Source organism: Hirsutella rhossiliensis (assembly GCF_020360975.1).
Source record: "Hirsutella rhossiliensis strain HR02 chromosome Unknown scaffold00010, whole genome shotgun sequence".
Classification (NCBI taxonomy): Eukaryota; Fungi; Ascomycota; class Sordariomycetes; order Hypocreales; family Ophiocordycipitaceae; genus Hirsutella; species Hirsutella rhossiliensis.
The window spans coordinates 999,948-1,024,596 of record NW_025408676.1 but is presented as its reverse complement, the minus strand read 5'-3'; the positions used below and the strand labels follow the sequence as shown (position 1 = coordinate 1,024,596).

General features: G+C 58.0%; 5 protein-coding genes across 5 annotated transcripts; 3 read left to right on the top strand and 2 right to left on the bottom strand.

The window, feature by feature from the left end:
- Nucleotides 1-10,391: 10,391 nt before the first annotated feature.
- HRG_08430 (uncharacterized protein) lies at nt 10,392-12,047 on the top strand (the record flags this gene model as incomplete). The annotated part of the gene is made up of 1 exon (XM_044866901.1): nt 10,392-12,047. One exon carries the CDS (start codon nt 10,392-10,394, stop codon nt 12,045-12,047), a length of 1,656 nt encoding a protein of 551 aa, XP_044717788.1.
- Nucleotides 12,048-12,823: 776 nt separating this feature from the next.
- HRG_08429 (lipase (class 3) domain-containing protein) lies at nt 12,824-14,181 on the bottom strand (the record flags this gene model as incomplete). The annotated part of the gene is made up of 3 exons (XM_044866900.1): nt 12,824-13,484; nt 13,653-13,959; nt 14,073-14,181. 3 exons carry the CDS (start codon nt 14,179-14,181, stop codon nt 12,824-12,826), a joined length of 1,077 nt encoding a protein of 358 aa, XP_044717787.1.
- A 3,098-nt stretch (nt 14,182-17,279) lies between these two features.
- On the bottom strand, nt 17,280-18,044 carry HRG_08428 (uncharacterized protein; the record flags this gene model as incomplete). Its single annotated transcript, XM_044866899.1, has 1 exon — nt 17,280-18,044. One exon carries the CDS (start codon nt 18,042-18,044, stop codon nt 17,280-17,282), a length of 765 nt encoding a protein of 254 aa, XP_044717786.1.
- Nucleotides 18,045-20,007: 1,963 nt separating this feature from the next.
- Nucleotides 20,008-21,410, top strand: HRG_08427 (uncharacterized protein; the record flags this gene model as incomplete). Its single annotated transcript, XM_044866898.1, has 6 exons — nt 20,008-20,030; nt 20,077-20,333; nt 20,393-20,499; nt 20,731-20,912; nt 20,998-21,203; nt 21,256-21,410. 6 exons carry the CDS (start codon nt 20,008-20,010, stop codon nt 21,408-21,410), a joined length of 930 nt encoding a protein of 309 aa, XP_044717785.1.
- Nucleotides 21,411-22,769: 1,359 nt separating this feature from the next.
- Nucleotides 22,770-23,735, top strand: HRG_08426 (glycosyl hydrolases family 43 domain-containing protein; the record flags this gene model as incomplete). The annotated part of the gene is made up of 1 exon (XM_044866897.1): nt 22,770-23,735. One exon carries the CDS (start codon nt 22,770-22,772, stop codon nt 23,733-23,735), a length of 966 nt encoding a protein of 321 aa, XP_044717784.1.
- Nucleotides 23,736-24,649: the final 914 nt, after the last annotated feature.

Genomic DNA, 24,649 nt, shown 5'->3' with positions numbered 1-24,649 from the left:
ACCGAGCATCCGTCGTCGCACAAAGGGCCTGGGAAGCACGGCAGTCAGACTCGCGGGCGAAACCATTGCCCAAGGAAGAGAATCCACACTGAAGGTTCAGATCGGCGAGTGAATCCACACATCATCATCTGCCGGGAAGACGGCGAGAGAGGAGCCCGACGTACCGCGCTGTTGCCGCGCTGTTGCCGCGCTGTTGATGAAGCAGAGATCCACTTCTACCGCCTATTGGGTCGGTAGCCGGTGGATGGTGGCGCTTTCCGAGTCGGGGGCTCCACTAACGGCCCGCTGACGGCAACGGGCGCTTGCTGTTAGCGCGGCCGGCAGTGGCCAGCACCGTGGAGATAAAACGCCTTTTACTGCGATTGAAATGGTTTATCGTCTTAGGAAGGGAGGGGGAGAGCACGAGAGCCGAAGAATATTTGTTCTCTTTATTTGCAGAGTGAGGTGTGTGGGTCACGTGCCGGTCACATGCTCTGCTCGGCGAGTGACTCAACCTCCCCTCTTGCCCTCTTGCCCTCTTCATCCTCCAACCTCTCGTCGCCCTCTCTCCACTTCAGCCGCACGGCCGGCCGGGATACATGCGTCGGCTCGGCCCTCGAGACTGCAGACGCCGACGCTTGCCTGTCCTTGTCGTCGGCCGCGCCAGCCTTTTTCGAGAGGGACAAACTGTTGACCGGGACGCCCCTATTCCTGGTTCTGACGCGTCGCGGACCATGGCCTTTATTGACAGACCACGACCACATCTCTATACCAAGCTTTCTCCATTTTGCGGCGGATGCGCCTCTTCTAGCCAGAGTCGACACGATGCTGCGACGAGTCAAGCAGTGGAAACTGGCCATGGACGCTTGCGGGCGCTTTCAAGCAAAGCCCTTCGGGGACCAGGCTCGACGCTACCTAGGGAGCAAGTCGCCTCGCTGTCAGCTGTCATATAGATAGTGCAAGACGAACTGGCCGTGGTGGAGATGGAATGCGGCTACGTATGCTCCCTGTCACTGTCTGGGTCATCCATCTCTGGGCCCTGCTCACCCTAGGAAAAATACTCTCGCCTCTCTATGCCCGGACGGCAAGACGGTGTGACGGGTCGGTCAAGTAACGACAAGCCCTGACCGAAGCTGCTCGGCAGCGTCGGCGGCTGGTTTCGTGGATGCCAGCGTCTTCGTCGGCAGCTTGTGGCCCAATGCTGGCCAAGGCGAATCTTCCTCCTGTAGCTCACCCTCATTCCTCTTTGGGCCAAGGCACGGAATTGCCACAGCCAAATGCTCAAAACGTTCACGATTAGTCTCAACCCCAAGACTCGTCAACAGCAAAACATACTCTATCATTTCCAAATCTAACTGATTTGATAACGACCCAGACGCGAACCTCGAAGGCCCTGTCGACGTTGACAAGTCTGCGTCGGCCAGTTCGCGGTATGCTTTAAAATCAAATTACACCGCCGGCGGCAGCATCAGCACCACCTGCTCCCGCGCTCCCTGCGCTCCCCGCGCCCCCGGCGCCCCCGGCGCTCCCTGCGCTCCCCGCAAAACCCCCGGCGCTCCCCGCGCTCCCTGCGCTCCCCGCGCCCCCGGCTCTCCCGGCGCTCCCTGCGCTCCCCGCGCCCCCGGCTCTCCCGGCGCCCCCTGCGCCCCCGGCGCTCCCGGCGCTTCCTGCGCTCCCCGCGCTCCCCGCGCCCCCTGCTCTCCCGGCGCCCCCGGCGCCCCCTGCGCTCCCCGCGCTCCCCGCGCCCCCGGCTCTCCCGGCGCCCCCTGCGCCCCCGGCGCTCCCGGCGCTTCCTGCGCTCCCCGCGCTCCCCGCGCCCCCGGCTCTCCCGGCGCCCCCGGCGCCCCCGGCGCTCCCTGCGCTTGCTGAGCTTGCCCCAGCCCCTGCCCCTGCGGTCCCTGCTTGGTTGGTTTTCTTGACCTGCTTAGTGGTCTCTGCCCCCACCTGGGCTACCTGGGCTCCCCGCCCCCCCGCGGTCCCTGGGGTTTGCTGGGCTTGCTTGACGCCCTGGTTGGCTTTCTGGTCGACTTTCTGGTTGACCCCTGCGCCCCCCGCGGTCCCTGGGGTTTGCTGGGCTTGCTTGACGCCCTGGTTGGCTTTCTGGTCGACTTTCTGGTTGACCCCTGCGCCCCCCGCGGTCCCTGCCCCCACCTGGGCTCCCCGCGCCCCCGCGGTCCCTGAGCCTGCTGAGCTTGCCCCCCCCCCCCCCCCCCCCCGGATTTGCTGGGCTTGCTTGACGCCCTTGTTGGCTTGCCCGCCGCCGCCATTCTGCTTTAGAGTGCCCTCGCATCCTATTTTCTGGTCCTTTTTGGCCTCGGCATCCTCTCGTGTGGAGCAGATGTTGTTATTGCCGCCGGATTGGACGGCGCAGCAATTGGACTGGCATTCATTGTCTAGCTTGCACTCGACATTGTTTTGTTTCTGCACGGCCCGAGCTTCTGGGGTGGTGAAGACAGGCGCAGCGGCATACGCAGTCAAGGCCACTGGGATTGACAAGTTAGCCGGAAGTTCCCGCATGAACATCCCCAGGGGGAAGAGATTTAGGGTTACTCACAGGCCACCGTGGAAGCGATAGATAGACGGACCATGGTGTCTGGGGTGGGACTATAGCAAGCTTGCCGTCGTGTTCAAGTCTCTGAGAGAGAGAAAATGGTACAGTGCAAGCCGGAAGAGAAGTCGACGCCCTGGCGTTTCCCTGATGGAAAGAAAGAAGTATAAAATGCAATCAAGACAGGCACCAGGCCGCGAAGTAGTACGGTAGTGGCGAGAGAGCGAGATAAGATTGCGATGTTCTCTCTGAGTCTCATATCCAACTTGAAGCCGAGGGAGGGCTCTTACTTATACCAGATGACAAGGTACGGAACGTTGGACCGTCGGACGACAGAGCCGCTTCACTGTTACCTCACCAGTCTCAAGTGGTGGAGAACAACCTGTTACACGCGATGCGTCTTGCACGAGTCCGCCACGGAGAGTGAATGGGAGTCATGCTTCTTTTGGGAAGCTTCCTCCTACAGACATGGGAGGCAGGCGGCCCCGGGGCGAGTTCCGAGAGAGAGAGAGACGGGCTGACAGCACAAGGTACCCTTGACATCGGCCGACGCCCACAGGGCCCCTCCCCGTGGTCATGAAGCTAGAAGAAAACGTAAAAGCCATGTCACGGAAGTGACAAAAGGGGTTGGAGCTTGACAGGAGGTGGGTGAGTGGGTGAGGAGAGAGTGGGTGAGTGGACCGCCTCGAGTAGCTGTGCTGTTTCATTTTGCGACGACGACTTAGTCACGGCTAGGCAGCCGGTGATGAGTATGGCGGTTGTGGATGGAAGAGAGCTGAGCCCCAGACTGGACTGAGCATCACGACGCGCGCGAGTAGAGACCCTTTTTCGAATCACGCCATCTGGGCGGATAGTAAGGAAACGCCTAAGTCTTGCGTTGCAGGACGTCGTGACGGTTCTGGTGTGCCGTGGCTTCGGTTATGATTTTATTCTTCGACAAGATGATGAGGTTTGAGTCGTGATGAGGCTGCGCTGGACGAGCGTGTTTTGGAGTTTTCGGGTTGAAAGGGGAGGCTCAGGGGCTCGGACCAACCTCGGACCAACCTCGCAGTGCCGTTGGGACACTGCATAGAGAAATCGAAAGAGAGTGTAAGTGAGCGAGAAGAAGAGATACCACGTGCTTGCCCGAAATGGGCAAGAAACATGTTCCTGCCAATGTGTTGTCGCTCCCGCGCGCGAACCCGGTTCTAGTCAGCGCTATTGTTACAGCCTTGTTTCGGTCCACAAGCACAGCGGAAAGCAAGCACACCTTCCACGAGTAAGTTTCCCCTTGCTCTAGGACAAGTCTCAGGCAAAGAGTAGCTTGCTCGCTTGTAAACCAACGAGATGTGACGTCTGTCCACCAGAAAAGGAGCAACGGGAAATATCAAAGCCGCCGTCATCTTGGATCAGGACCTGTCAAAGCAATAACCGCGTGTCCGAGAAGGCGCACACCCGATACAGTCAGAAGAATGCACAATTCGTAAGTAAAGCACACGCACATCTGCCAATCATCTAAAGAGAGGATCTGCTGATCGGAAACACGGATCGTCGGGACGCGGATAACCATGAGCTGATGAACGGGCGGGAGACCGACAGTTAACGCACAAACCAAAACAAATGGGGTTCGATCCTAGTGGCTATGCGCAAAGGACGGCTTTGCTAATGCAAAACGACGAAAAGCAGCCTTTTCTTTCTCGAATGTTTTATCGAAGGGAGATTCAATTATGTGCGTTGGCTTCCCCTTTCCAAGTATAGGTGAGAGAGAGCATCGCCTGAACGCAGTCCGCTTCGCATTCTCCCCTCAGTCTAGAAACGTGCTGCAGGCAATACTATTCAGCTGCCGCACGCTTTCTCTCAGTCTTGTCCGACACTCGTGCTGTCGCGGACAGGCTGCTTCCGCCAATCCCCCTTCTTACCTTGCTCACGGCGTTGACTCGCGCTCACGAGAGTTCGTTCTCGGCACCGCAATGTGTGTGTATCTGCCCATATAGTTCGAAGCACGTGTTCCAAAACTTCTCCACAGCAACAGCCAGTTCAGTCCGGTTCATGACTTGACAGGAGAGGGGGTGTCACAACGACGGATGATCCGGCTTGCTCAACTCTGAGCTCTTTCTGCCTTCGTCCGAAGTGCCATGACTCTTTAACTGTGCTTCGAGAGAATTCTAGAGAGGCAAAAAAGAGGGGACGAGGGGAACGAGGGGACAGGGAAGAAGATGCCGTGGCCGTGCGCGAGTGGGAGTAACCGCATCGAGAAACAGTGGTTCAACTAATTGCGCAAAGACTGCCGTGGGGAATGCCGCAGATGAGGAGGATGGCGGACGAGAATCGCAACTTGAGACTCAGCGATCGGAGAAGCTGTTCGATTTTCAAAAGCGAGGACCGTGCGCAGGCATATGAGCTCGTGTACGGAGTAAGCGGACACCATCTTGGGAAGAGTCGCACCGCGCCGTCTCATCGTGCCAGCGCTCGACTCGACACTCTGCAACCGTCTCCTTTCCCGATGTCTTATGGTGACATTCTCCAGGGGGGTGACAGGCATGCGAGTCGAGATGACTACGAGGCCGCCCAGGGGTGAAGAAGTGTTCCATAAGAGGCCGCGCGTCACATGCCCGTGCTCTCGGCTACCCGAGCGTCAGCTTGACTAGCTGGTTTACCCTGGCCGTCATCGGAGAGAATCAGGCAGCCCTTTGGCTTTTGTTGCTTCCGTTGCGCTCAGGAGCATGTCCAGACGCCCCGACATCGGCGATGAAAATGACAATGATGAAGACGTGCGAAGCCGGGCTTCTTCCTGGATGTGTCACGCTCAAAAGACCGCATGCAACGATGAGTGCCTTTGTTGTCCCGATTGGGAGGCATGTTCTCCAACTGGCCAGCGAAGAGAGGAGAGCAGTGTTCCAGAGGAGGGAGGGGGGGGTGTCTTTGGGAGGCGAGATAGTTTACACCAACCACCCAGGAAAAAAACTTCATCTCGGGGGCCACATATCCCTTCCGAAAGAGGAACAAAGGAAAACGACACATGGACGGAGGTTGGCATGTTTCCTTGGGCTGGCATTCCATTTTAACTCAGGGTTGCACTCGCCCTCCGCTGGGGGTAGCAAGGCGATGGATGATCGCCGGCAGCATCCACCCCTGACGGCTACCCCCCATCCTGACGAGACGGCTGGGCTCCGATCACGTTGGGCGTGGCCGATGGACGTCATCGAGCCGTGGCGTGAATGACCGTCGGGGCTGCGTGTGCTGGTCTGGTAGTCGAGGGCTGCGGAAACATGGAGACAGGCATCCGGTTAGTAAAGGGGCATCAAGAAGAAAAGGAGAAGAAGAGGAACAGAGATGGAATGAGTCGTCGGGAGGGGAGGTGGCTATTTTATTAATGTCCGGATGCGAGCACCATGCAGACCCGGCGTACAAACGGCGCACCGACCCGGCCCCGCAGAAAGTATTTTCAGCCGGCCGAGAGTTGCCGTGACCGGCCGACACGGGGCGCGGATCCCCAACCACCGGCCTGCAAGAAGACACCGAGCACACTCAAAGTAGGGACAAGGTCCTTGTGCGCTCCGGTAGTGAAGCCGAGATACTCCGAGGTGAGAGGAGTCGATCCGCCGTCGCCTCTCTTTGCTGCTCCCATTCTCCTTTGTCCAGGTCTCTCCCGTGGGTATTCGGCACCGAGGGAATCATATACATACACCGCAGCACGTGGGGGAGAAACAAGTTGTCGACGACGTCACACTCCTCGCCAACAGTGGCGTGATGGGCATACATATGCGGGGCCCACGGTAGAGACGCGGCGACGGCGTGCATGTAGCCCATCATCGGCTGATGGTTGCTTCCTGTGCGGGAGTCTCTTTGTCGTTGGTCTTTTATGCTACGCCGTGGCAGCAGACTTGCCCCCTTGACGTTGAATAAAGCTCTAGGCCGTAGGGTGTGCCTCTGCGGAAACACGATCTCATTGTAGCAACAGTACATAGCTCGGTGACTGCCTTGCCGCAGAGCACGGTCAGTCATGTGAGGAGCGGCGGTAAATCCACCACTCGGGCTCCATCCGGGCCAAGCTTTTGGATTCCGGGTGGATGCAAGAATATTTGAGTCCCTTTTATCCGGCCTACGGGATATTTCATCGAGCCTACTCTGAGCAGGGGCCCCGTGATGCACTCCTAAAAAGGGGAGGTCGGAGACGCGGTCAGGTAGAGAGAGGGTACAGGATTGGAGCGTGGTGGATTATGGTCCGCCGCAAGGCAAGGCAAGACGAGGCGGATGCGACGCCAGCGTCGCATTGCATGCGAGGGAGCTCGGTGAATTGGGGACGATGAGGCGACGGGCGTGAGTTGAGTTGAGTGCAACAGCTACGGCTTCACCGGCAGCCAGACAACAAAGCCACGATCCGTACCTTGTCTTACGGAGAAGGGCGGGGGAAGCGAGGGCCCGAGTCTGGAAAAGCCTCGATGGGCTCGGACAAGGCCGAGAGGAACAAGCTGTGCAGAGAGTGGAGGAGTGCTGCAGCACTAAAGAGAGGAAGAGGCTCCGTCCGCGCCGGGGCCAAGAACCCGGGCCGATGCGGACAGGGCAGGCCGAGCCGGAGGAATGGGCTTGATGGGCCGACAAGGCGTCTGCAAGTCCATTCGGGGGACCAGGCAGGGTACCAGCGGGCACGGTGTTGGCGAGCGATGCTTTGCCAGGCCATGCTCGACGGTGTAAGCCATGCCTGAGGGAGGGAGGAGGGGAGGGCGGAACAGAGGTAGAAGGCGGTCGTCAGTCGGGCCCGATGGGCCGATGGGGCCAGCAGGTGCGTAAAGGCTAGAAGAGGCGCCCGGAATAGAAGGAGGGCATTCATCAGCCAACAAGTTGCTTGCTCCTGTACTGTTGTGTGCCTTCTGGCGAGATCCATGCCTCCGATGCCAGGAGGGCTTCGTACAGTGTGACGATGCGTTTTGCACAGTGACGAAAAAGCACTACTTCTGCTTAACGTAAAAGGGGCTCCGTATTCAGGCACAAAAGCGGCGTCTGCCAGACAGTGCGATCCGTACCGTGCATGTATGTACAAAGGCAGCTGGGGTGGAGAGGGAAAAGGCGGGCCATTACGAGTGCGTTACGTACCTGTACGGAGCACGGTGTGGGAGGAGTGGCAGCTGGTGCGTTCAGTCGCACAAGCACTGTGCTTGTGCCTTGTCCCACAGCGGTGATTGGTGGATGAAGGACAGCAGAGAGCGAGTATTCGCACTGTCAAGTAGTCCCGCGGAAACAAAAGTCCCACTGTGCCGGCGCAAGGACTCTGCCGACGCTCCCATGCTCTGGAACTTACTTGGAGAGGTGTTGTCTTTGGCGGAAAGCGAGGAGATTAACATCCAGCGTGCTCGGCCCAGCCAAAAAAAAAAAGGAAAAAAGGAGGACAAGGACGGCGGAGATGGCAGCCGCCAGCCAGCTCGTCTTCGGAGCGCCGGCACCGCCGCAAGCCGGCGTTAAGGCTCGGTGTGGGCCGAGGGGCGGCTGCGGCTCCACCCGCGCCGTCCGGAGTGGATGGAACGGAGTACTTTGCATGTACTTTGCACTTTTGTGGCGTGAGGGCCAGCTTCCTTTTTCCAGGGGGCTGGCTTCTCGACGCTTGTAATGGTTGTCTCGCAAGAGCCTGGAGAGCGCAAAAGAAGAAGAAGAAGAAGAGGCAAGTTAGTCGCAACCGCGTCTCATGTGTCAGCGCTGGGGGCGCGGTAGGGCGCGGTAGGTTTGCTTGGTCGAGCCGCCACCGCCCGATCCGTTACTGCAAGCCGACCCGACGTGGTGGTGCCATTCCTTGTCATCTTGTCGACCATCTACCGGCACATCACACACACTTTCCCTGGTATACATGCACAGTATGCGACCTCTACCTACCTACGGTACTACTACCGGTAGCTACTGTAGTAAATGCCGTACACGGATGACGACGCCTCGTCAATGTTACTCCATCGGGCAGCGAGGTACCGGCCAAGTATCGCGGGCCAGCCATCAAGGTTTCCATTCTCTGCAACTCCGGGCCAGCAACCCAAGGCCGAGAGTGACGGCGGCGTGACTGTATGTACATCCTCGGTACGTACTGTATCGACGATGGCTTGCGGATGGCGCAAAGGGCGACATCGGAGAGGTTGGTGTTGACGTGCAGATGTGACATGCAGCGCGCCCTTGGGCAAACAACCGCCGCGAGGACGCAAGTCGGCGACGAGTCAGCTGCCAACAAGCCGTGAGAAAGCGCGTCTGTATCCGTATCCGTCCGTCGTATCCACCAGTCACAAGAGAGGCGGGTTCTATTATACGAATACCCAGGGGCAGCTCCCATCTTGGCCTGTTGTATCATGGCATGAAGCAGGGAACCACAGCCGCTGTCAGCTGTTACCGAGCTTCCGCCTGCGCCGGAGGTTGTACCTACAAGTCACCGAACCTTGAAAGCGGCGCCGGGCCCTGACGACTCTGCCGTGCACACGACAAGAAGCGGAGCCGCCGTGGGCAAAGGAGTCATCCAACTTACCGTACAGTTAAAGTAAAGGGTTAAGCCCCCCCCCCCCCAATGAGGAAAATTAGCAGACTTGTTGATGGATGGGCGCGCAAGCAGCAAGCAGCGTGAGTGGGATGCGTGTGTGGATGCATCGAAGCGTCTCCACAAGGTCGAGGCCGAGGTCGAGGCCGAGGTACCTCGAGGTACTTGGAGAGCAAAGGGGGGGGGAAGGTTTGCTCGGCTGCTGGCGCGGGTTCCTGGCCTGCCCGCACTGTGGCGCCGTCGTGTCCGGCAGGTACAGCGGGGGTACCGCTTCTGAGTCACTGGCGGCTTGCGCCCTGGATTATGCCGTCGATGGCCTGTCGCATGACACCGGTAGCCGGGTATTACCTCGCTGTATCCGTACTTGTTGCACGGCATAGGGGGAGGACCGGTATATTAGTAGCTGACGATGCCCTCTTGTGGGCTATATATTATGGCTCCCTCCTTTTCCCCACCACCGGCGACTTCCTACCGAGCTCGTTATAGAAGATCATACATACCAGTGGTCCGCCAGCTGCTTCGCATCCTCAGCAGCGGCCCCCCTAACGCCGGCGATTGACCGCTCCTCCTCTTGGACATCTCCGCCAGACTACCTACTAGTTGGTGGTGGATCTCTCGCCCACTAACAAGCAAAAGCGGCTTCGGTCGACGAGCAGACAATTTCCCACCCTCTCTCTCTGCGCATCCAGAACAACCCTCGCCAACCCTCCAACCCTCCAATCCTCGCGCAAAGGAATCCTCGAAAAAAAAAAGAACAACCCGAGTCCGTTCTTGTCCCGCGACAAAGCCCCCTCCCGCCGTCCAGAGACAAAAGGCCGAAACCGGCCCTAGCATCGGCACCGTCACATCGCCTGATTTGCCCCCCCTCGAAATAAATTTTCCCACTCTTCGAAAAAGAACAAAAAAACAGAGACATTCATTATCCCTCGATCCCTCCCTTGCCTCGTCCAAACTACAAGCTCCGACGTGGATCAAACTCGCATCGTCCGAGCCACCCGGTCGTCACTCCAGCTCGCGCACTCGACGAGCAGCAGCAACGAGCGGCAGCAACACCGGCAGCAACACCGGCAGCTGTGACCAGACTCCCGTGGCCGTCGCCGCCCGCCGCCTTCATCACCGCCAAGCTGGCTGTCGACGGACGACTGCCTCGCTACGAAAGCCTCGACGGCTCTCACGGCCAAGGCTGAAGCTGCCCATCTCGGTTGCCACCAAGCAGTGGAGGGCAAGCCGACCAAGAAGCGCCCTTGAAGGCGCCCAAACCAAGAATCCGACGACGACAGGGTCGTGTCAAGAGCAGGCAGGCCATCGTCGGGCGGACCCGACTCGGAAAGGCAGCCGGAAGAAGCCCCCTTCCAAGAAGCAGCATCTCCAACAGCCAAGATGCCCCACCGCGTCACAAACTTCCTCCGCTCCTCCTCGGCCAACCCGTCCCACCGAAAGAAGAGGACGACGGCGGCCGACGGCGGCGGCGGCGGCAACCCGTCCTCGGCCTCGTCCGGCTCCTCGCGCAACAACTCGCTCGCGCCCAGCCCCTACGCGTCCGACTCGGACGACCACCACCATGCCGTCAAGATGCCCGACAACTTCGCAGACGCCCTCCGCAGCTACAACCGCCTCTCCCTCACCTTTGGCCGCCGCGTCTCGCGCGAGCACGGCCACGCCTCGAGCGCGTCGGCCCTCACCCTCGACTGGAGCATCGAGAGCCCCCCCATTGTCTTCCACGGCTCGCCCGACGAGAGCACCGGCGCCCTCGTCTCGGGCCAGGTCATCATGGACGTCAAGGAGGAGACGGTCGACGTCGGCTCCCTCGTCGCCACCCTGAGCCTGCACACCACCCACAAGCGGCCGTGCCAGAGCCACTGCCTGCCGTGCCAGCACCGCTCCACCGACCTCAAGACCTGGCGCCTGCTCGCCCAGCCCACGGCCACGACGCTCGCCAGGGGCCGCCACTCGTTCCCCTTTTCCGCCCTGCTCGAGGGCCACCTGCCGGCCTCGCTCGACACGTCGGTGCTGTCCATTGCGTACGCCTTCAAGGCCGAGGCCATTGTCGTCCGCGGCCACGGCAACTCGTGCGCCAGCGTCCGCTTCGAGCGCTCCCTCGACGTCAAGCGCTCCCTCCCGGAGCCCCTCTACCCTCACCACTCGATCCGCGTCTTCCCTCCGACCAACATCAAGGCCAGCGCCCACTACAACACCGTCATCCACCCGACGGGCTCCAACGGGCTGACGCTCCGCCTCGACGGCCTCATGTCGCACGACGAGGAAAAGCCTGGCTGGGTCTACCTGTGGCGGCTCAAGAAGGTCAACTGGAGGCTCAACGAGACGATCCACACCATTGCCCCGCCCTGCGACAAGCACGCGGCCGCGGCCCCCGTCGTGGGCAGGGGGAAGAAGGCCAACAGCAACCTCGACGACGACGACGAAGACGAAGACGACGCCGCCGCGCCCGACCGCCCCAAAAAGGGCGAGACGCGCACCGAGACGCGCCTCCTGGGCGAGAAGCAGCTGCAGGAGGGCTGGAAGTCGGACTACACGGGCGCCGACGGCACCGTCGACATGGAGTTTGACTACTGCATCAACCAGTTCAAGTCGCACTCGCGCACCCCCAAGTACGCCTGCGACCTGAAGACGCGCGACGGCACCGAGGTGACGCATTCGCTTGCCATTGAGCTTATCGTGTCCAAGGAGTACGCGCCAGAGGGCAGGCTGCATCTGGCCACGCAGTCGGGTACCGGCCGCATCCTGCGCATGTCATTTGCCGTCGTCCTGACCGAGTGCCCGGGCCTCGGCGTCAGCTGGGACAACGAGGCGCCCCCCGTCTACCAGGACGTGCCACCCAGCCCCCCGGGCTACCCGCAGGACGAGGCCCGCGGGCGGCCCATTGACTACGACGACCTCGAGCCCCTGGACGCCCAGCGGGCCAGCGTCGACCCGCCCGAGCTGCCACGGCAGGCCGGGCTGGCCCCTCTGTCCGAGGAGTCGCCTCCCCGGTCGGAGCAGTCGCCTCGAGCTGGGCCGGCTCCCCTCTCCGAGTGACCAGGCGGACTCGGACACGATATTTCTCCTCGGTGGTTTTTCTTTGCTCTTTTCCTCGACATGACTCTGGGACACGGCATTGCACATTTTCCTTTTGTTTTTCGCTCTTCACGGCCGGGGTGTTTCGGAAGCGATTCAACAGCGTACGATGTCTGGGACCACCCCTTTTGGCGACACGGTGCCCATTACACCACCGTTTAATACACGTGCTCTCTCTTCTTGAAGAACGGGGTCGGACAATGGGACAGTAGATTTGATTTGGTGTCGGAAACTAGAAGAGGGATTGCAACGGCTGGCGAGAACCTTGATGTTCTTTTTATTTATATAGGGGCTGGTGTTGGGATCACGACAGCATGACGAGCGACACGACTTATTGGTCATGGATTCAAGACGGGGTTGACAAAAGCAATTGCAGGCATCGAGAGATGCAGACACGGGTACTTTGAAGTAATTGAGTAATAATTACCTGGTGATTCTCTGTTCCTTGGGCATGGTGAAGCGAATAAATGGAAGCCGGTGTGCGCGAAGAGAGCCTCTCAGGGTCTGAGCTTGGGAACAAGGCCGCATGGGGACATGGCAACGTAGGATGTCGACATCGGGAGTAGGAGTTATATAAATGTGGATGAAGGAATATTATATGACACAGGTTAGAAAGGGGGCGGATGAAGGAATGAAGGAGTGAATGTACAGTTGTCGGAGAGCCAGCAACCAGACATGGTCAGCTTTGGCTCGAATCCAGACTCAACGCCAGCTTACAACATGCTTCTCTCTCGTCGTCACTGCAGCCATCGGGTGGTGGATCGCGGATCCGGCAGCCGAGACCGGAAGCCGGACTTGGCCTGGCGCGAACGGCCCATGCCGCCGCGACCTCGGCCGCCGCCGGCGCAGGGCTCGAAGCGGCCGATGTAGCTGAGGTGATCCTGCAGGCTGCAGCCGCGCCAGGTGGCCCACCGCCAGGGCGAGTTGCACACGGCGCTGGAGCAGTGGCCGTCGCTCAGGCAGACGCGGCGCGGCAGGTCGTACAGCTTGGTGCCGCGGTCGAGGCCGTCGGGGTACCAGTACTCGGGGTAGTGGTGGGCGTAGCTGCGCCAGTACCAGATCATCCAGCCGTAGTTGGGGATGGCAGCGACGATGTCGCGGGCGTTTGTGATGCGGGCGGTGAAGCCGCGCTGGGCGGCGACGTGGGCGGCCAGGCGGTCGTTGCCGATGCGCGGCGCGCCGTACGTGTAGACGTCGCAGGGGATGCCGGCGTTGCGCAGGTGGACGGCGGCGAGGGTGGCCAGGGCGCCGCCGAGCGAGTGGCCGGTGATGACGAGCCGGAAGCCCAGGCGGTCCGGCCGGCGGCGCTCGGCCCGGACGGCGCGCTCGAGCTCCGGGCGGATGCGGTTGAGGGCCGTGTAGAAGCCCGAGTGGACGAGGCAGCCGTCGCAGAGGTCGCTGTCATGGCCTGTGTTAGATGTGAATGTGGCCAGGCTCAGGGGTTGTTGATGTAGTATATAGCAAGGGGAACTAGGGGAAAAGGGGGCTGGATTTGATCCACGCAACTCCCCCCCTTGGATAGATGTAGATGCCAAGTCGACACATGTTGCAACGGCACGCACTCACCACGCAGTCAAGCCCTTGGTCATGTCGGTGCCCACGTCAAACATGGAGTTGGTGCCCTTGAAGACGACGACGGTGTGGCGGCGGGTCGGGTTGCTGGCGATGAAGCCGCCGACGCCGTAGAAGTCGTCGTTGAGGAACTCGCTGACGGTCGTCGTGTCGCGGAAGTTGGGGCACGCGCGGTCGTTGGGGTTGGAGCACACGGGCGTGCGGTCGAAGCCGTCGTAGAGCTCGTCGCAGTAGGCGGCCGACGAGTACTGCGCAAAGACTTCGAACTCGGCGCCCGAGTCTTTGGCTTGCCAGGCCCGGGCTGTTGGGGGTGGGGGTGTCAGTTTGATGCTCCAACTTGGTGATTTTCGTCCGTGACTCGGACGAGGAGCCATGGCGGGCGCACCGGATAGACAAGAGGGCTTGCTTGCTTACCGTGGAGCGTGCTGTTGTCCATGTCCATGCCCATGTCCATGTTGACTGCCGCTGCTGCTGCGAGCCGCAAGACGGCGAGCACCGTCAAGGGACCGGCCGTCGACCTCATCGTCTCGTCGATGGCAGTCTTCGAAGGGGGTGATGATGTCTCTCGCTCGCCGGTTGGAGACTGACGATGGCGGTGCTGGTGCAAACGTCGACGCTCTGCAGCCTTCGTCGCCCACGCCGCGAGCTGCGACCCATCCAGCCCATTTATGTCGTGAGCTCCCCTACACCCGACGATATCCTCGAGGATCGAGCTTGCCAAGCACCGGCTGTGTGCTCGGACGTTGCGCTGGACGGATACCCCCATCTAATCATGGTGAACCAGACACACTCGCGTTATCTCGCACACACCAAGCCCCAATCTCCATGGGCAAAAACACCACGCGCAAGGGGCCCTGTTATCCAGCGCCGGCGGCTCTTGGCGCTCGCTCGCTCATGGGAGCCCCCCGGTTCCCCAACACAGCCGCCGGACCGTCGTCCCAAGTCGACGCACCACCAGCCCATTCGTCCCGACTCAAGGGGTCTTGGGTGCCGGTGGCCGCGGCGGGCGGGCGTTGTGGGTTGGCAGGGAGTCGGGGACAGGGGTGTTTCGTGGGCTGTATGGCGATTCGAGGGGGTAGGTAAAAATGCATGCTTAAACCGCTGCCCCCTTCCCCTTTTTATTTATTTTGCTCGTGGAAGAGCCGGGTTGTCGTCTTTGGCGTGCCGTAAGGACTTTTCGGGGTGCAGTTATGTCTTTATTAAGAGATGAACGTTGATGTGTTGTTGGGTTCCGTGTATTCCATCTTGTTGATGGGCTTGGAGTTGCCATCACCTAGAAGAAGCTGGCCTCGGCGCAAAGAGCCCAGGCTAGATTATGCGCTTCCACTCACCAAGGAACGCACAGACTGCGGCCGGAGTAACAGACCCCGAAGTCGACTGATGTGCCGGCGCGTCTATAAGACGGTGTCCATAAGACGGGGGGTTATCTTGAGCTCTCCTCAACCCATGAGCCTCATCAGCGCAAAGGCCAGTCCCTCCCCCCAAACAGATGAACATTTCTGCCCAACGTCGAAGTTCCAGAGGGCTGCTATCAAGCCTCCCCTGAGTGGTCGCCGGTAACGTTGCCGCTCGGACGGGCCGGGACGTCCAAGCGGCGGCGCTTGTCGACCGGGAAATGGCGGATTCATGCTACAGACCCACACGGCACCCACGCTCTGTGCAGTAGATGGCCGGTTGTGGCAACCGTCGCGATCCGCGCAGGGGGGGGCAGCTGCTTCCTGCGTGCGGCCTTGCTTGGAGATGGTCGAAAGATGGCCCCATGCCATTGGGCTCTTCTTACCGCTCTTGGTCTTGTATTCCTAGCTTGAATCCTGTTCAGCCCTACCAGGGCTTCGTATAGGAAATGTCGGGCTACTCGCAAACTCGGCCCCGAAGCTAAGAGCTGCTGGGGCATCTCAGTGGACCTGTACTTCATTCTATATCAATGAGCCAATCGCCGTTTAATGACGGATGGGAGGAGCGTACACGTGGCGAGCTCGACACTTCACCTGCGGATATAGGCGGCGTCAATGCCGTAGTTTGTCCATCTTATTTCTTGATGCTGAGAATAGAAGCGGCCTGTTTCATGGCGACGCGGTCGAGCAGTGCGAGATTGCGTCCCAAGCATCGCATCCAACAGTTCAACAGAGTCCTGCAATCGTCTGCAAAACTCTCCTCCTCCAGGCCCACATGCGCGGGAACATATGAGGGCATAATATAGCCCATTTCAACTGGACCGGCCGAGGCCCGTGGCCAACATGGCCTGCCATGCCGATGCCAAGCACCCACAGACCCCCACGAGCTGCCCATCTGCGAACAGAGTACCCCGTGTCCCGCTACGCGATAAGGATTGGCCCCGTGATGTCATGCTGGCGCGCCGGCGATGAGCGATGCAGTCGTCACCGGAGCGGAAGGCCGTAACGGTGGCACGTTTGCTTCTATGTGGATGGGTGTAAGCTGGTAGCCCCAGCGGTGAAACGCAGGCCGAGCCCAGGCCGGGGCATGCGAGGTATTCCGTGGCTCGCTCGTTCCTCTTCAAGATACCCTCTTCATGAGGAGTCACATACCCGGTGAAGATGGGAAGAGATGGAGCTAGGATCATCAGTCGAGGCTCGGACTTCTGCCTATGCGAACTTGCCAGTTGGGCGTGGAGCGAGCAGCGCGTCGAGACCTACATGGCCCAGCATTACGCTTCTATCATCTCGGATCTGGGGTGTTACTGGTTTCAACCAATTGAAGAAAACACAAAAATGTATCGCAACATGACACTATAAACAAGAGATCCTTAATTGACTATGTTGCGGTTATATAGACCTTGCGTTAAGAGAGATTGTATAGAATGCACCGGCCTCCCTAAAAGTAGTAGAAACACTTTAGCTGACAGTATATATTATAGCTGGCCTTATAGAATGGTCAATCATATATATCTCTCTTTAAGCCTCTAGCAAGCTTCACGTTTCCCTTATAAATAGCCTGATTAGGCAGGCTGTAAAGTCAAAGTTCTAATAACGGCCAGATGGATCGATAGATGACCCATATAGACCTCTTGTCGATGGATAGATGTACATCTATATCTATCTGCAGCTGTATATTATCTATTAATGTAGGTGAATTTGCCAATCTGGTTACACTCTTCAGACACCAGTAATTGACAGTGACCATACGTCTTGCATCACGTTGTTTCGGACGCCGCGTTCCGAGCTCATGAGGCTGATCCGTTCGTCAGCCGTAAATACTTCCTCTAGTGACGGCAATGCAGGAGGAATTTATACATAGATCGCGATTTCGGTATATACGAAGAAAGTGTCTAGTTATATATTGTCTATCTCAGCTTGCAGCCTACTCAAAAAGTTGCGATCTAAAGCACCGTAACCTATTAAGACTTTTATCGAAATCCTAGACAGAATGCCTAGACTTTGACTCTAAAACGCACGTTGGATAGAAGGAAACCAAGACCGAGCTTTGCCAGCATCTCTCCACAATCCGGAGGTCAAGCGTTGGAGAGGATAAATTGCGGTTGCCCTTGCCAATCGCCAGCCAGTATTGCATCTTTCGTCGTATCGTTCGCCAGAGCATTGCAAATGGAACAACTCTCTGACGCATCGGTTGTCATGGAATCTTGCCTCGCACTTTGTAAACTCTTCATTCCTGGGGTCCCGTTCCGCCTAAATGGATTCCTGGCATGTCTTGCATAGAGGCTGGGGTGCACACGGAGCCCTGCCCGGATGCCGTCGATGCCGTTTTGGCGCAGTCCTGGTAGGCTTCCACCAGTTTTCCAGCACATATCTCTGTGTTAAGGTCCCTTTTGGGAAATTCACAGACTTTGGCGGTGTTGACAGCCTCGGCGCGGCATTGCTGATGAATAGCGATGCTTGTTTCGGGAGACTTGCTGTAGTCTACCAAACATCGTGCGGCGGCATCCATCTCGGCAATTTTGCATTCATCTTCGCTCTTGCTGCATTCCTTGCCAGTATTCTTGTATTCCGCTTCGCAGAAATCTTCCCAGATCTTTTTGAGGGGATTGGTGCAGTCCTGGTAGACTTTCATCTGTCCAATTCGACATTTTTCCCAAGGATCTTTATATCTATTATTGATCACGTCATGGCAGGCTCGAGCCTTGACAACCTCGGTGCGGCATTGTTGATGAATAGCTTCGTCCGTTCCGGGAAGCTTGTCGAGGTCCACGAAGCACCCCATGACGGCATCTTGCAGGAGGGGAAAACATTCCCACCAGTCCAGAATCCCATTCTTACGGCATTGGTCCCCAGCCTTATTGGACGCATCTTCGCAAGGTTCCTGGATATCTGCACTATTCAAGGCCTGGGAGCCTTTGCTGCCCAGACTGGAAAATGGCACCGCCAAGGCAGAACCGGCCAAGGACGCGAATATGACAAGTGCGATTTTCATGATTAGTGTCTTGAATCGACAGATGGACTCGAGGATTGTATAAACGAATAGTTGCTCAGTAGTAACGACAGTTTTTGACGACTGAAAGAGTGGCTTGAAGCGAGTGCTGTCGGTAAGCTGTGGGTGGTTCGGCCACGGCCAGACTACATCGAGGCAGTTGCATCAGTTGAGTCTGGACCCCAGCTGTCCATATTTCCCCTTGGGCCCTCCCCGGTAGCCGTTGGCCGAGTACGCAGTTCCGCCGTTGGTCCGCATTACGGGAGAAGCCATAAGTCATGTTCTTGCCAATGCCCCATGCCCGTTGTTGATATGCCAGTCCACGTCATGTGGCATGAATCTATTTGATACCCGTGACCGACTAATGGAGGAGAGGGCGCTTTACACGCTGAAATGGCATTTTGAATTTCCACGGCCACTGAACCCAGGATTGCCCTTGGGGGCAGTACATCAGCCGGTTCTAGGTCACTGCGTCACGAGTAAATGCTTCAGGAGGGTCAAACCTGCAACTTGCATATATCTCGCAAGGGCCGGAAACAGAAGGCAAGAGTTCGCATAGGTAATAAGTAAATTGATGAGTGAATCTAGTTGCTTAAAGGCAGGGGCCACTGAGTAGATTGAAAGACTTGGAGCGTTGTGCTACTGAAGCCTTCAGAAGTTCAATTGACAAAGTAGATAGGCTGGTATTGCCTGAATCAAGTGGATTAGATGGCCCTTGCGAAATTAAGAGGGCGTGCACAAAGAGGGGAGTAGCAACTAAAAGTAAGGGGCAACCTATTATGTAAAGACAGGCAGGACAATATACAGCAAGTTACAGCAAGTTATGCATCGTTATAGCACGTCCGGTTGCGGCGGATAGGCGCTGAGTCAAGCAACTTGGCTATATTGTCAGAAGAACAATATATACTGTTATAGGCTGCGCAACGATGGAAGCAATGACCACGCCCCAGCAGGCCTAAAGTGCACACCGACAAACACGGGGGATAGGCCTGCGTTGGACCAATGCAGTCCTAATAAGGCGAACCCAAGTAAATGCAGGGGATACACCCATCAGCTCAAGCCCGGCCCAGAAAAGATCAAATTCAGCCTGACATCTACCTGGCACCAATGATAAACTAATATAAAATGGGCGTAAGGAAAGACTATATAGTAGCCCCTTTATTTCCTCCTCTTTAGCTTTAGATGGCTAACCATAGGGTATATACTAGCTATACACCGTTTGTAGAACCCTGCAGAAATCATGACTCTCCGCTCAGGCCATACGTATTCACGCGGAAGCAGAATCTGTTAGAGGACCGTAAAAACTCCATATCTCCAAGTCGGCCCATGAACTACATGCCAGGTTGTGCCCTGCGTATAAGCCGGGCTTGAGAGGACCTTTGAATCAAGAAGCTGTGTAATTTCGCTCGAGGCTGGGAAATCCCCTGCAATCATAACTCGAGCGAGCGGCGTGCAGGTCCCGATTGGATGTTGTGATGGATTTGAACGAGGGGAAAGTGGTTACACCGATGGCACCAGCATTCGATATGACGGCTTACCTTGAAGCTCGACCTTGTAAGATGTTCCATCTGGTATCAATACGGGCTCATCCGGGTCGCAGCACAAACTCGAGCCACTTGGGCCTCTCGCAGTCGCCTTGTAGCGTGGCTCCGGACATCGAGAAGCAGATGAAGCCACGGTGGCAACGAACAGCATGATCGGCTCGAGCGTACAAGAAAAGTCCCTCAGGGATGGGCGGCCCACGTCCCTGGACGCCAACAGCAGGGGCCACACAGCCTCCCACGAGGTTGATGAGGAGCTCGCGCGATACAAATACCCGCCTCGAGTCGTCATTTCCAGAGAAATCGGCCGGGCTCAGTCGAAAGATGGACCGGCGCGTGCTGGCCACCATGGTTGCCACTTACTTCCTCCGAGCCATCGACAAGGGAACAATGTCCTATGCCTCCCATCATGGGCATCATTGACGATGCAGGTCTGCCAGGCCAGGACGTATGTATGATTTACTCCTGACTGCGTCATTCCTTGGGCGGTACAGCGGGCTCAGCACCTGCGTATTCCTCGCCTTCCTGGTCGTCGAGTATCCGCAAAACTGCCCCATCGCCCAGGCCCCAACAGCAAAGGTATTTGGGCTTCAGCATCACGGCCTGGGGCATGGTGCTGGCGTGTACGGCGGCCTGCGCAAACATTGGCGGGCTCGTCGTCGTCCGGACCCTGCTTGGTCTGTTCGTCGGATGCTAGTCTTTGTTCCTCATCCTGTTCTCCAGTGGTGCCGACGAGACGAGCAAGCCCCCCGCATGAGTTACTGGTACACTTGAATAGTTTCAAGCTCTCGCATACGATGCTTTGCTTAGGCTGCTTGCTGGCTGGGTTCATGATGAACGGGGCGCAGCAGATTGTCGGTAACATCCTCGCCTCCTGCTTCAGCCTCATCACCATCGGCCCCCCTGGAGTCCTGGCAGTGAATCGTCCTTGTCTACGGGGACATTTCCGTCGTCCACGGCTGCTTCGTCGCTTGGTATATGCCCAGCTCCCCCATGCGCGTCGGGTGCTTCTCGGAGGAGGACAAGTGCCTGATGGTCGAGCGCGTGCGCGACGACCAGACGGGCGTCCAGAACGGCAAGTGGAAGCCGACGCAGTTCCGCGAGGGACTGCCGAATCCGCAGATCTGGGGCTTTGCTCTGATATAAAGCTGCACCACGGCCGCGTGGCCTTTCGCAGCATCATCATCAAGAGCTTGGGCTTGACCACGCTGCAGACGCGGCTGTTGTCATCGGCGCTCGGCTTCTGCATCGACGTGGTGCTTCTTTCATCGGTATGGCTGGCCAAAAAGACGGGCCAGAACCTCTTGGTGATGCCGGGGTTCGTCGTTCCGTGAGTCTCTACTTGCTGAATCGCAACCAGCACAATGGTGAGCATCCATTCTGGGGGAAAGACCCTCACGCTGACAAGTGTTTAGCTCGTTCATCGGGACAATACGCCTCATGACTGCTCCAATTAGTGCAACAAGCCACAAGGTCGGGCTTCTCTTCGACTTGACTCCCTCGTCCCGGCCGGCCGGAACGCTGTCGCTCTCTCTGTCCTCGCGCAGCGTTGCAGGGCAGACCAAGAAGGGTGTCGCGGTAACTGTCAGTTTCATCGCGTGGGCAAGTGAAAACTCCGTCGGTAAGATGGCCGCTGGGCATCCCGACGCGGTCGCGCGCTGATAAGTGCCAAGGCCCGCAGCTGTTCTTTTCCTGGGACAAGCCGCGATACCTCATCGTCTTTGCGACTCAACTTGGCTATGGCAGCTTTCGTGCGACAGCAATCACGGGCTTCGCGGGCACCCATGCGTCAGAGCAGGGCCGCAGGGGCGCCCGGGAGTTTCCATGAATAGACTGTGCATGCTTGGGGCGATCTAACACACGGGAACAAACCCCAGTTTCGGTATATCCGATGAGCAGAGGGCGTTCCAGGCATTGCCCGGATCTGTTATCTCGTCTGGACATGCAGCCGTGTCCTGTTTCATCTTTGTCCAGGTTTCCCTCACCATCCAATGTTGTCCGCGAAGCGCCGCCGACGGCACGTGTGGGCTTGCGAGATGCTCCGCAAGGGGGGAACGAGACCTTGAGTCTCCAGCACGACTCAAGGCCAGTCGAGGCTGGGATGAAAACGAGTAACTGCTTAAGACACCCTGTCAAGCGGTGGCTAGCGAATGGTTCGAGAACAGAGGTGGAAGTCAGGGAAAAGCTAATATCGAACGCCCGGGATAATGTAGAATGTACTAATTTAAAGCAAACGCCAACTCATGGCAGGCACCGACAACGCCATGTAAGCGGACAAGCCGGGCCAGGCACAAAGTGGACATTGTTTCTCCTCGACAGGGACGTGTCAGTTGTCTGCCAAACCAGTCTGGTGATTGGCAGCTCGTCGACATTCGAGAGCTTGCCAGCCTGTGATATAGCGGGCCAGCTTCGTCCCGGCCCCTGAGTCGTCGCCGCCAAGGCCCGCGCGCCGCTTGACTAGACGCCCCGGCTCGACGGCATACCGCAACTTGCCTACCCCTTTAGTCATCGGTTGTGAGGCGCCCCTGTCCGGGCCAACTTCCTCCAAGGGCTAGGGGCCTCCCTGAGGTGGCCAGGAACGGGCTAGAGCCGCCGTTTGAGCCAAACCTAAACTCTACGGACCCTTAAACGGTTCATCAGGGGGCCACAGGCTTGATTCAGCAGGCCTTGTTCGGACTAACGCTGTCATTGTCTGTCGGTGGAGATTGGTCGACCAGGTTCGAAAATGAGAGACATGGCGAGTTGGGCGACCTCGAAGTTTCGAGTTTCGACATTCACCGCGACATCATAAACGTCCGTTCATGGCCCCGAGATGGATGGGCCTTGTCTCAAGTTCTCAATGGTAAGCCCGTGTGGGGCCCCGTGCTCAATGCCATGGCAGTTCGGCAGAGAGTTTGCCAAACCGGCATGGAATTGCGAGGAGCATGATTCAAGAAGGGAAAATTGCCATGGCTTGGACGGTTCGTGGAACAACCTGTGTTCACGGCATTGAGTCAGGGGCCAGACATGAAGCTTCGGTTTAAAGCCGTGCGTCCCGCCAACGTCGAGTATAATGGCTGGAATGCCCGTCGACGCACAGAAACCTTGGCTGTCACTGCCACGCTCAAACCTTTGTCGCCACTGCTGTCGTCGCCCACCCCCTTAATGTCCCTCTCACAGCCGGTGAGATCGGGCCTGCGACGACGCAATGATTGCCTCTTTCAACGTCTTCCTCACATGGATGACCGTGTCCATGAACGTCCGCCAGGCGTCGCCACTCGGCCAGGGGGGCCCGGCCATCGACAGCGACTTTCCGGATCCTACAATCGTCCAGGACCTCGACGGCGCTTGGTATGCCTTTGCGACCGAGCACGCCGGGGTTCATGTCCAGGCGGCCCGCGCGTCGGCTCCGGAGGGACCGTGGACAAAAATCGATGGCATCGACCTGCTCCCCAAATCGAACAGTTTCTTTACCGGAAGCAACACCTGGGCGCCAGATGTCCGCGTCTTGGGCAACGACAGCTACGTCTTGTACTTTAGCGGCCAGGTGGCGAGCAACGACTCGCACCACTGCGTAGGCGTGGCCACGAGCACGAGGATACTGGGGCCGTACACCCCCAAAGACGAGCCCTTTCAGTGTGACTTGAGAGACGGCGGCGAAATCGACCCGTCTAGCTTCCGGGACGTGGACGGCAAGACGTATGTTACATACAAGGTCGACGGCAACAGCATCGGCGCTGGCGGCGAGTGCAACAACGGAATCAACCCCAAGAAGGCGACCCCCATCGTGCTGCAAGAAGTGTCCAAGAACGGCGTCGAGAAGATCGGAAGCCCGCGGCAAATCCTGGACCGCGTCGGGGACGAGCCGCTCGTCGAGGCGCCCGCCATCTACCGGGCCCGCGACGGGACCTACATACTATTCTTCAGCTCGGGCTGCTTCACGGCGCCCAGCTACAACGTTAATTACGCCACGTCAAAGAGCGTAGGAGGCCCTTATACCCGCGCAAGCACCCCTTTAATAAGCTCCAACGACAGCTTGGGCCTAACGTCTCCGGGAGGCGCGACGCCCGTGCAGAACGGGGATGTATTAGTCTTCCATGCCAACTGCGAGGCCGGGAGATGCATGTTTGTTAGAAAATTCGATTTTAGAAATAGAATAGTTAGATTATTATGACCGAAACAAAACGTCAAAGATGCGAAATCACGCGATATGACCGATGAGTGCGTCCTGGTGATGGATAGCACAGGACTACGTGTACTACAGCTGTTGAGAAGAGTCCCGAGCGCTTGAGCCGTTCATCCGCTACACCACACCTTGTGGAAGCGCAATTGTCTGCCATTCTATGAGAGTACGGACTGCTTCCATTGATCAAAGTAGCTCGTCGTGAGCCAAAGTGTCATCATCCTCGGGGGCGAGGTCGAGCTGAAACTCTGTTTGAAAACAGGGGGGCCTGATATTTAGGAAAGCCACGACGTCGGCTTCCATGATTAGAGCAGAATGTTTGTTTCAGAGACTTGGTCTCAGACCGGCTGTAATCCGCGATTAATAGCCTACTTCGAAAATCGAAATATCCCATGGGATCGCGCTGGCATGATTGGCTTCTCGCCCTGCTCGCCATCACGCGCGGGCCACACGGGACGGCCGGCTGCTGAAGGGACTGCTTGCTCTCGGAAGATAAATATCCTATCAACCGGAGTGTAACGGTGCCCAGACGTCTCCATGAGCCGGGGATTCAATAACGCCAATCAAGGGAACATTGGAAATTTCGAGACAAACTTCCCCAGAGTGGCGGTTGAGATTCACGGCAGGGCTTGGTACAAACTAATCATCTGTCCCAGGCGGGAGCGGTCCGTGGTCTCAGAGCGGAAGGGAAGGCTCGTCAATCATGACACCAGTGAAGAGGTCCTCGGAGAGTCAGATCCGACAAATATGACTGGGTGCAGTGACTGAGACGCAAGCCCCGTTTGTACAGGACTCAGGATTGCTGACCGGTGAGCCGAAGGAAAGACATGTCCTCGAAAACGTAACAACATGTCTCAAGCCCTACTCCAGCCCTATGCCCCGTCCAAGGATGCGTGGGGGGGAGG